Below are 12,918 nucleotides of genomic sequence, written 5' to 3'. Positions count from 1 at the left end.
TAGCACCCTTTATCACAATCTCATCAACAGTTACTGTACAATGCAAAGAAAAACAAGGCCTATGGGCAAACATGAGCCTATGGCAACAAGATCAGCACACTCTGATTTCGTTTTACACGACTGTTACATGCTGATTGCATTTACTGTAGTTATCTACAAACACACCTGGTTGCAATTTAATTCAGTACTATAGGGGTTGCTCATGCAGTTAGTGCACATACTGTAGTGCTGCTTGTGAGTCGCGTCTTGCGAGTACCCAAGTTCGACCCTTCTCCTTGACCCGTTTCTCCACATTCTGCCATAGAGAAAATTATTGCCACGCCAAAATCTCAGTAATATAGGTGTAGCCAATAGTGGCTCTGTGGGAAATTCATTGATCATTATAGGAAGTATTTGCTAATAATGAACTACAGCCAGAGTTTGGAAAGACATTCTCTAAAACGTCTTAACACCATTAGAACAAACATACAGGCATCAGGGAGGCACTCAGAAATGGCCATCAATAACACCTCCATTGGGAATTAATGAAAGAGATTGATGGATACGACTTTGGATTGGGAATAATGGTACAGGCAGTTTGACGATGGTTGAGCAGTTCCCTGTGAGAAGCGCCAGAGAAAATAAAAATCTAATAGAATACAGCTTGAACATTTCCAGTCAAGCAAATCAGTCACACATGATTTTCGTTCCAGAAGTGATAGGCAGGCTGGGGAAAAAATAATGTCTGACTGACAGTGATGCGTGTAAAGCGAGCATCCATCGATCACGCGCTAATTGAAAATGCATTCATAAAAAAAGAACTTTATGGCCATCCAAGTTGACTTTGAAACGTCATCTCAAGTCAATGATTCAAACCACAGCATATTGTGTTAATACAACGACCTACCTATGAATGTCTGCTGTGCCTGTGAATTTCCCCCTATACGAGGAGAGCATGAGTGCGGATAGCTTGATCCATTGGCACCCATCCTCAGTTCTCTTCACTTGCTGTTTGGGGGTCCCCCCTCCTGCCGAGTCATTCTGTCCAGTCCTCAGCAGTCTGCGCAGTGGCTCAGGCTCTGCTCCTCTGAAGCCTCTTCAGAGCCCCAAGCCCAGCCTGCCATACCTGGGAGAAAGAAGATTAAAGAGGGAGGGGAAAGACAGAAAGGAAGTAGTTTAAGTTCGAGTGCTTGAATTCTGAATGTGGAGTAACGTCCCTCTGAGGATTACAATATGAGATATGACATAGTTTTGTTTGTTCTTTTTGGGGTTGGGTCAATGATTACTGGGAATGTTGCCGATGGTAAAACGAGTGAAATGTAACGTATCACCATCTTTCACATCGTTTTCAGCCGCATTGATTTCCACTGGAACATGAATCAAAGTTCCTTGATCCCCCCCCCCCCCCCCTCCTAAAATGCAATAGATTTTGCTCTCCGTCTTTCTTTTTTTATGTGACACTGCTCATCAGGAGGAAGACCGTCTGTCTCTGTTCAGCCTCCAAACACCACTCCACGGTGTCTTAAGTTAACAGAGACTTCCTCTGCCTGGCCCTCAGGAAATACTGACTGGCAGGCAACAACAAATGTAACGCAGATGTACGGTGAGCTGAGCAGGAAGGCACAACCTAGCACCACCCACTCTACATAACTCCTAGTCCACCTCCCACACATCTCTCTTTACAGATCAAGCTCTGGCTTGACCCTGAAACACGCTCTACTAAACCTGCTCAAACCTGACTGAGATGTTGCTCGTTTGACAGAAAAGTTTCACGCTTTTCAGACATGATTCATTGATCACCTGCGTGTGTGTGTGTGTGTGTGTGTGTGTGTGTGTGTGTAAAGATCGGTTTACCTCGCTTAACCAGATTAGTGGACACGATTTGTCATTCTGTGAAGCAAAAACAAAGCTATTTCACCCAAACCTTAATCCCTAACATCTAAACAGTCACGACACATACACAGCCCCTCTCGTCTCTCTACTACTGGGAGGCCAGACTGAGAGCAGGGGTGTGATGGGAGATCTGCTTTATCTCAAACTGCAAGTTTCTTTTCTGCCCACCACCATGCTAATAAATCACAATGTCTGCCCCCATAGAGCCACACTGACTGCAACCTCCCAAGGGCTCTATGGAAAAACCACAGCCAAACACCACACGCACGCACACGCCAAGCTTCACAGGGAATTCATTTGGACAAAATTGGAGATTAAATTTGAATATGTAGGATAGAGAAGCAACCCCTTGAGATGTGTCGTCTTGTTTACAAAGGCATGGGGGGTGAAAAACAATGCAACCACCACATCAGTTGAACACAAACACACTGGGAACTGGTTCTCTGCTACACAGAAGAACCAGAGCTAAAAACACACATTCAACTGTTATGTCTGAAGCAAATTGAACTTCAGCTGCAGTGCAGGATGCAGAAAGAATAATGTTCAATAAGAGGCGTCCAACATTATCTTGTAACATAATCTCTCCGATCATGCTGAATAATTCCAGCCGCTTCTGTGAGTTAAAACTCTGTGTGTGGCTGTTCTGAGTTCAGCGCAAGAACAGAGGAGGGCAATGCCACAGACGGGAAGGGCAGAGGCCAGCCTGGCTGGAGTATGCGTCTCTAATGAGAGCTGACAGGAGAAAGACTCACTCCCTACCCCCACAGATCTGCACCCTCCTTGCGTGCACACAACTAGAGAGACACACAGCAAAAGAGACAGAGACGAACACATATAGAGTCAAGAGATGCTACCGTCAAAACGCACACCTTGCCTTTACTTGGGAGGATCATTGTATTTAAATCAGCCACTTACAGAGGTAGAACAGACCGACCTCCCGCCTCCCACAGCACATTACCATACAAAAACGATTGGCAGAGGAACAGAGAGGACTGATGTATTATTCAAATGACAGTCGAGTCACTTTATCAATCATTTATATGGATTTCTTCATCACAGCTAGAAAAAAGGGAATAGGAAGGCATCTGGGAATCTTTCTGTTCACACTGCCTCAAATTCAGCCCTCCAGTTCCAGTGCAGATCGTATCAGAACTTCACTGCTGCCCATCGCCCCATGCCATCACTCAGCTACATAAACACACATGACCAAACATTTGCATGAGGGTGACAGTGGCGATGGTGATGAACTAACAACGGCTTGATAAAGTTAAAAGTTAAACAGATGCAAAGAAATATTTGGACAACAAGAAATACCCAAGTCATACAAAACATTGTTGGTGTCAAACTGTTTGATTAGGCTAGAGTCTAGTAGACTAATCTAGAACCCTCCCTCTCCATCTTGAACGGGGGGGGGGGGGGGGGGGGGGGGGATTTCTGACAGTATTTTTCAATATCCCCACTATGGATCCTTCTCAATTATGACTTCTAGATCTAGACTATTTAAAATTGCCTATTCTTAGAGCTTCCCCTGACCCAAGGAAAATCCCATGAATGAGTTGACGAAGAAATAAACAACCTTTCACTTTTATTTTATTTTTATAGCCTCTAATGTTTTCGCTGTCACCATGCCAGTATCACAGCAGAACATTCTTGAATCCCACAATGCTTTGTCCTAAAATTAGACAGTGACATTTAATTAAAGTGTCTCTCACAAATACAAGGCTTTAGTTTTTACCTTTGCTTTCTGCTACACTAAATCCATCAGGGACTTTCTGCTACACTAAATACTCCATCAGGGAATTTCGGTATCAGCTTATATCTCATTTGTGGCACATTTGTTTATACTTTTACCTTCATAAAAGGGAAGAAAATAATTTCTAAAGAACTGCAGAGGACTTATGAAATACTTTTGGTAATAATAATCTACTCAATCCACGCCACAGTCTGTTCCACATACACAATGCACTACCTGGAAACATCTCATTTGTAAACATTTCTGCAGTCAGATAAACTGAAGTGACCAGTAGGAAGGCACAGTCTGTCATTTACTTGCTTTGCCAACCAAGGGTTGAAATAATACTGGCTGGGTAATCATAGACTGTACAACTCTGGATATTTGATACAATCATAAGCGTTGCTAAAAGGTCATAATGAGCAATGCGGTAGGGATCAGAAACCAGGACATTTAAACACTGACTGACCTCTGTGGGATTGATGTGTGTGTGCACCGTCTCTGCAGCAAGTTGCACAAGAGGAATATAGGCCATGAAGTACCGAAACAAAATGGAATAAATTAAACCCTCTCAAATAATAATGTCATGTCACAATTTTCTCTAAAAGATTCAACTCTAGGGCAAAATAAGACCGCTTTTATCTCTGCAATGCTCTTGCCAATCAGACCAATCAGTCCAACAGTGCATCCGGTTGTTGAACTGATTACAGGCTCTGTCAGGACAACGACAGGAAACTATCAGAATGGACTGGAAAACATCAACACTAAAACGACAGAGGAAACACAAGTGTGAATGTCACCAGATGACTCATGACAGTGAGCCTCTGGATTAACCCGTGTCAATGAGCACAGTGAACCATGGCATTACCAGCCAGAACCACAGCATCCCTAGATTTTTGGCAAATGTTCGTTTTTTTCTTTTTCCAAAAATAGCAGACCAGCTATTTCCTCTATTAATGGTACAGCAAATATTATGCTTAAGAAATTGTTCTTGAAGGGTAGGGCTGTAACGATTACACATTTAAGTTGACAATTAATTGTCACACAAATAAACAATTTAAATGTGTTTTTGGCATTGAAAATCGGAAAACACTACAAATATAATTTACAATTCTGTTTACCTATTAGGTTTTGTTAAAAAAAAGTAATAAAAAGGCACACTGGGCAGATATGACAAGTAACTGAAATATTTCAAGACATGTTTTTAAATACATTTTATACTAGCAGAAATAGCAGATCTTACAAGCTTACAACGAAGCTTGTAGATCTGCCATTTCTATTTTTTTATGTATGAACATTTTTCAACATGGACACGATTATGACAAAATAATCGCGATAACCTCAAATAATTGCGATTAGACAATTATGTAATAATTGTGACAACCCTACTTAAAGGGCAAGATTTTGTTTTACCATAATCCTATCTTTCTATTGTGAGGAGGACATGTCAATCTGGCATATAATATACTGTAATACTTCACAATGCATTCTGGGTGCTGGAAAATCGCAGCTAGGCTGGTACGTAAACGTGTTGTTTTACATTTTCAGTGCCTTTTGAGAGTGAGCACTCAACACTATCAGAATGATTATCACACGTTTTCTTTGCAATAGGATTCAGGTTAAAATCGAATCATGCATCTCAGGATCCACATGGGAATGGCATGGACTTCATGTTGCCATCCTGTGACCTCAGCCATCTATGTGTCATAGATTCTATGACATGTGACGTACAGTATGTATTACTCAAATGCAAAGGTTACTTTCAGCCCAATAAGGGCACCATTGACTTCCATTATCAAATTAAATAAGTTATTTCAAAAGTCTAATCTGCAAAATAGCCCTTTAAAGTTGAGCATCATTCTGACAACACTGAAAACAAGTGCATGTCAATTATACCAAATATCTACAGAACCGGTACATTTGTTTATTGCAACTGATGATGCTTAAAAAAAATGTAGGTCCACAAATAAAAAGGTAATATAGTGCTTTAAAATGATTCCTAGTGCATCATGACCTTTGGGTCTATGACGTACATCAATACAGACAAGAATGAACGAGAAGGCTCTCAGTCAACTTGCCACGGGAAATTAACAGGGGCATCAATCATCTGGTAACCAAGCATTGACTACTCCATTCCTTTCGAGAATGGAGAAACTTATATCTAATCATTGTTATAGTAAAGGGCGTATCTCTGTGATATATGACATGCTGGTTTCCAATTCATCTGAAAGCTCTAATGATAGATTAAGGGCTTGGAAGGAAGATGTACAAGATGATATATCCTTGGTCGACTGGGGTGCCATATGTGCAAAAGTACACAGACAAACTGCAAATACTAGATTAAGATTGCTACAATATAACTGGTTGATGCGCACTTATATATATATATATATAACACCAGCTAAATTACACCAGTTCAATGAAAATATTCCAGACACCTGTGTAAAATGTGAGCAGTCAAAGGGCACACTTTTTCACTGTATGTGGGAATGCAGAGATTGTGGCATTTTGGAGCGAGATCTTACAGATACTTTATAGAATGCTAGATGTAAGGATACCATTGGATCCAAAACTCTGCATATTGGGATTGTACCCGGTAACCCTGGTCATACCAAGGAATAAACACATTCTCATAGATATGTCACTACTCCAAGCAAAGCGCACAATTGCGCTAACATGGAAACACACTCAGAGACCACGAGCGAGCCAATGGCTCAGGGAAATGAGCAGCTGTTGTGCTATGGAAAGGATAACTTATATTTTGAAGAAAAAAAGTGTAATGTATGATGAAGTCTGGGGACCCTTCACCCAACTCTTAACGAATATTGATGTGTTGAATATGCTTCGTAATGATAATGGAAATGCCTCATAATACTGTAGTGATCTTAAACTATGTTTATATACTGACTTCTGCAAAATGTTTTGTTTTTGTTGCTGTCATTTTGTTTTGTTTTGTCTTTTGTTTTTGTCTCTTGGTCTGCTGTATTGATCCTCTCCGCTCCTATATTTCAGCATCACCATGTTGTGTACATGTATGAAAAACGAAAAAACCAACAAACATAGTTAAAATGGCCTCAATTTTGACCAGAGTGCACAGCAGCACATACACACTCTCTTAATGACTATACATACAAACACAGCCAGAAGGTCCACCTCCAAATGGAATAAATGTGTTCTCGGAACACAGTGATGAGAGCTGTTTTAAGTGAACTCTAGTCTAATGCGTCTTGTTACGTTCTCTATCCAGTTGGCCAGTGTAAACAGCATTCAGGCCAAAGTCCAGCGCAAACAACTACTGCAACAAGACAAGTACTTGTGACGAGCACACAGCCCTTGTGTCATTCTAGAACTCTTTGACTATGCGACTGCAATAATTGCATGTGATTATGTAGCCCTGGAGCACTGACATTATGCAAATTCTCAACCTGATGAAAAATGAATGTTCATAAAGTCCAACCAAAACACCTATTCACCCAAAGCCATTAAAGACAGGCAGGCAATAATGGGCGTACCTGTTAAATGGGGTGCTTGGTTTGCAGAATCCTGAGCCTTTACACAATTTCATTGAGATTACCAAAGGATTAACACTGCATATGGCTCCTCGCCATTACAATGATGAAACCTGAAGACAAAATGTACATCGTCTAAAAAACAATCTAACTTAATAGCTTAAAAAAACACTTAAATCATGGGCAATACAGCTCATCTCTATCACTTATCTAAAGTAGCTGAATAATATGCAGTCGTAAAGCACGGTAGGCTACTTCCAAGTACGACCAAGTGTTATAAACAGCCAGGAGGAGTATTATGTAGTCCCTCTGCATTGCAATGGCATTGAATGTTTTGAATGTAGCAATTGAATCTCGATACATACGGGGGATTTGTCATCTCACAGACTTGTGTTACCATAGCATGAACCATCAACAACTATTTGACACGTACAGTGGCAATAACCAGCAACATGTAAGCTAATATTGAACCACTACACAAAAATATACAATCATGCACAGAGCCCACTGGGAAGGAACGGGTCCTATCATGTGCTGAATGCAGCTTTTATAAAAATCAATGATGTGCAAAGGCTTTGTTGGTAGCCTACCATCCAGCACGGAGCTATTGTTGCTTTAGGCTTCTTGTAGGCTGTCGTTGCACAGCGGAAACCCTATCAAAAGTGATTATCAGAACAAATACGTGGGATGTTTGCTTTATAGCCTGAAAATATGCAAGGAGTAGCCCACATATTTTGTTACAGCCCAGCCACACGAAAAAATATCCACCCAGAGCCCTGTAATTAGTAGCATATCCTAATAGCCCTGGCTAAAAGGTAGGCTATGTGTTGTGTTGTGTCGCTGTGACTTAATTCACCCCAACGAAGAAGATTCACTTCAAGTGACATTAAACACAACTGTTGGAAGCGTATTTGGACATTATTTACCACAAACTCAAGAGCGATCGACCCATTATTCTTCTGCTTTAGCCCTCGTAGCTTCCGTAGTTGTGACCCAGTACAGCAGCCGACTCAAGTTCTCCCTGGCTGGGAGGAAAAAAAATGCAGCTCAACACCTTCTTTTTCCAACTCCAATCATTACGCACGGATCGACGTCAGCGTCCACGGTCCGTTCCCGATCTGTTAGGATTCCCACTTACATCGACTTTTCGACACATTTGCGGTGTTTTCTGCGACAATTTAAACTAAAGCGTTTTTGTTCTCCTCGGTTCGGTTAGGTATTTCCCCCATAGCAGCACAACGCCTGGTTGGTTGGGTGGTTGTTATGGCCTCCTATCCCAGCACTGTATGCTGACTGGCCAAGATAGGCCCGACAAGCACAGTGATGTGGTAATAACACATTTGCGAGCGCCCTCTAGCTGTGCGTATTACACTCGGATCCAATTGCAGTCTTGCACACGATTTGTGTGTATAAAATAATCATTCACGTTTTCATACACACAAGCAACAAAATCACAACGTGGTTCTCTCTAGTCCCTTTTTCGGAATGTGTGACGTGACCCCACACAAGGCATAGGCATTCCTTAAACTACTACTGTGACCTAGCACTGCCACCTATTGGCGGGTGGTGGAAACCATGGATGTGAACAGTGATACAATACTTAATATTAGATTTTCTTTTACAGGCATGACATTAACTTTTCAGGTAGAATTAACCAGGTATGATCTTAGAGTATATATCTAAGGGTATGATGCCATAGCCAAGCACAATCCATGTAGGTACTACATTCCTCCCCTGCAAAATAAATGTTGTCCACAACATAAACGTGCATTCCCTGTATGACAGCTGCCAAACCTCCATGTCCTTAAATCACAATCATTGTGCATTCTAATAAAGCACTGCAAAGCAAAGCAAAGCAAGTGCTGTTTATATTGTGTACTATATAGGTAAAGGTGCTGACTGCTGTGTAGCTGTTCTCAATTTCTCATGTTCAATTTAAAGGAAACAGCTATGCATTAAAAAAACTTCCATTTTTAGACAGACGTCCGACTATTGCTCAGTGCATGGGTAAAATGTGTACACTCAAAGGGACCTTTCACCTTTGGTTCATCATGGAACCCCCCCTCGGTCCGTTGAGGACAAGTGGTTACGTCACGTGTAAAGTGTTGAGTAGCATTTGTCTTGTATTCAAATGTCCTCACTCATTTTGCACTCATATGCTGTGTCACTGTGCATGTGTATTGTGTACCATTAATGTGTACCACAATAAATCTTTCTCAATATACCAGACAAATTTAACCTTAGCTGTTCCTATGTTTAAGTGCTGTGATTGACGAGTCTCATCTGTTACAAACACTCAAAAACATTTTATTGGCACAACTGAGGCACTGCTACAACTAACTACAGTGCACATTGTATATGTATTAACAGTTTGCAGAATTACAGTACATTTCAAGCACAAACTCAATACAAAGGCTGTTAACTGTGAGTGGACGACCCAATTAAGCATTACACTTGTTTACAATAGGGTCCACCATGTTCAATTCATCAAAACATTTAGAGACGTACAAATAGACACTTCTATATAGACAGAGAACAGAACAGGAATTCATCATAATGGAGGTAAAAAGGGAAAAGGAACATATACAGTGAGGGAAAAAAGGGGGGGCGGTGGGGGGGGATTCAGATTTTACGGGGGCCAGTTTCGAATTGCAGCCATCCCTAGGTGCCCTTTGAGAGCGGTTTTGAAGGAGTCAAGGGATTCGCATGTCTTAATGACTGTTGGTAGGGCGTTCCACATTTTGGTGGCATAGGAGCGAAAATAATTTAGTCCCTTGTTTGTGCCGAATCTGGGTTGTACATGGTCCGTTGCACTCCCTCTGGTGTTGTGGGTGTGGACTTCGTTAACATTAAGGAAGTATTTCTAGACAGGTACATGGGTATCTTGGTGGAGTATCGAATCTTGTGGACCAGACCCATTGCAAGATGCTGTACTCTGTCGTCGACCCTAAGCCATTCCAGTCTGTCAAAGTGGGCAGGGGTGAGGTGGGTTCGGGGGGTGAGTAGGAGCCTGACCAGTTGGTTTTGGGAAGTCTGGAGCCTAGTTTTAAGGGCCTTTGAGGTGCTGTGGTACCTGGAGGTGCATGCATAGTCAAAGAAGCCTTGTACGAGGGCTCCTGTTAAGGTCTTCAAGGTGTTTTTGTTGACCAGTGAGGAGATCCTGTAAAGGAATCTTGTTCTTTGGTTGACTTTTTTGATTACGTTGGTGGCCATTTTATCACCGAAAAGATTAGCCTCCAGGATGGAACCTAGGTAGGTAATTTCATCTTTACGTGTGATAACATTGTCACCCACTCTAACCAAGAAGCCATTTGCCTTGCTGAGATTACTATTAGATCCAAAGAGAATGGATTCAGTTTTTCCCAGGTGTAAAGATAGTTTGTTATCAGCGAGCCAGGTGCAGATTCTACTGAGTTCAGAGCTGAGGGCATTTTCAACCTGCAGTTTGTCCCTGTCCGAGACCAGCAGTGCCGAGTCATCTGCGAACAGGAACAAGTTGCAGTCACAAGCTGAAGTCATGTCGTTTACATATATTAGGAACAGTAGAGGCCCTAGTATGCTTCCTTGTGGAACGCCACAGCTCACTGGGAGGGGGGGGGGACAGTGTTCCGTTCACTTCCACCATCTGTTCTCTCCCCTCCAGGTAGGATTGCATCCAGCTCACTGATGTGCTATCGAAACCAATTAACATGTAACCCACATGTGAAATTAGGGTAGGCCTATACAATATATGAAATAAATATATATGAGCAGTTCATTAAAATGCATAAATTAAGTAATCCATAACAGCAAAATTGATAAATAAGGGTTAAAATGGAAATGGTTTCATGTTTAGAATCAGCAGTAAAACTGTACATGTGCAAAAACAACAACACCCCTTTAAGGGACAGGCAGGTGAGGACCGTGAGGTGACTTCCCCTTTAATGACACAGAGGCTGCCATACTGAAGCTGCAGAGTGGAGAGAGAGAAGCAGACAGAACGTCAGAACAAAGTTGCTAAACTGATTTCAAAGAGAAAACCAGTGATAACGTCTGTTAAAGTGTTTAGTCAGACTTGGACTTGGGAGCACAACCTGCTCGGATTGTTTTGTGTTTGTACAGTGTTTTGGTGAGTTAAAAACAATTAATTGATTCATTGCGCTAAATGTTGTGATTGAACCTTTACATGGAAACGTTTTGTATTTTAATTATTTCATCACTTAAGAGTATATTGTGTATGTTTCTGATGGCAAAATGTTGATTTGTTAATGATAAAAGATGAGTGCAATTAAAGCAGCTGAGCTGGGCAGCCAGCTGCTGGCAGTAATACTCGGCATCAATTTGGGTCTAGTTGTGTACAATGCAGCTAGTGCTAATTGACCCACAGTACCTGAAGCAATTGAGTTGAGTAATATATATATATATATTTTTAAACATTATGTTTATTGATTTTTCTTTACAACATAGTATTTTCAAAGCAATTATTCACATATTTTTCCCCCCACAACCACATGACAGCACAAATACTAAACAAAATCTTCAAAGAAACATCAGGAAATGTCCATAAATACAAAGCAAATTAACAAAAAAAGAAAATAATAAAAATAAAACATTACATACAGTTAAACAAACAAATGCACAATGTCCCATCACAGTTCCTTACCCCCACCCTACAGTAGTCCCTTTCGGAACCCTCGGTTAGCTTTTCTGAAGTTTGGACGTCGCTAGCCCTAGGGTCCCTGATCGGTTATTAAGCCCTCCATGGGATGCAGATGTACATACCCTCCGTTTACGGAGAGCGGCGAGCCGCTTGAGTGTTGGTGAGATGTTTCAAAGATGCATAACACGGCTATAGGAGACAACGGAAACGTGTACCAAATCGCATTAAACGCTGATGCCATTAAGTAACCTTTTTTGAAGTTTTGGCTTCTCTGAAATTCTCTCTTCCTCACTTCCTTATTGACTTTCCATTGTAGAGGCGACTGGCTAGCTGCACGTCCTAGTTACTGCCTCTGATTGGCCGACCGCGTGCATGCAGGATGTTTATAATGCTGTTGTGTCGTCACGTGGGAGGCGGGACATGGGAAGTGAGGAAGAGAGAATTTCAGAGAAGCCAAAACTTCAAAAAAAATCACACCCGTGTGAAGTAAGTGGTGCAACTCCGTGTGGGGGTCCCCGGGGGGAGGGGGGGGATTCCAGGCCCACAGGAACGCACCCAGGGTGCCGGCCCGATTCGGTTGAGAAATGACAGAGTTACCGTGTGGGGGTCCCTCTACTGTACCCTCCACTGTACTGTACTGTACTGTAATGGCACACCCGAAATCACCATATATACAGTTAATATGTGCGTGTGTGTTTGTGTGTCCTATAGCCGTGTTATGCATCTTTGAAATATCTCACCAACACTCAAGCGGCTTGCCGCTCTCCGTGAACGGAGGGTATGTACATCTGCATACCATGGAGGGCTTAATAACCGATCAGGGACCCTAGGGCTAGCGACGTCCAAACTTCAGAAAAGCTAACCGAGGGTTCCGAAAGGGGCTAACCCTACAGCTGACTTGAGTTGAGTAATTTAGTGATTTATTTTCTTTATGACCTGTACAGGTCAGGTTTTTTGTCACAACAATGATATGTTGGAGATCCTCAAGATGGCGAGCTAGGAGCCCACGAACACTGATTCAAAGAACCATCCTACAGTGCAAGGGTCCACTTTGCAGTGACAGACGGTACCACTGAGTAACTCACTGCCAGAGCGGTAGGAGTGTTGGAGATTGAATTATTTCTTTCTATTTTATTTTTGGATTGAATTGAGTCAAGGCACATCTA

General features: G+C 41.8%; 1 protein-coding gene across 1 annotated transcript in view; it reads right to left on the bottom strand.

Moving 5' to 3' along the window:
- The window catches only part of btbd7 (BTB (POZ) domain containing 7), a 32,514-nt gene extending 23,924 nt beyond the window's left edge, over positions 1-8,590 (bottom strand). The window contains 2 exon segments of the mRNA XM_079528733.1: positions 887-1,105; positions 8,040-8,590. Of these exon segments, the coding sequence (XP_079384859.1) occupies positions 887-968 (82 nt within the window). The 5' untranslated portion in view covers positions 969-1,105; positions 8,040-8,590.
- Between the last annotated feature and the right edge of the window lie 4,328 nt (positions 8,591-12,918).

Source organism: Electrona antarctica (genome assembly GCF_951216825.1).
Source record: "Electrona antarctica genome assembly, chromosome: 18".
Lineage (NCBI taxonomy): Eukaryota > Metazoa > Chordata > Actinopteri > Myctophiformes > Myctophidae > Electrona > Electrona antarctica.
Note: the sequence above shows the minus strand (reverse complement) of the source record. Positions and strands in the feature narration are given on the sequence as shown.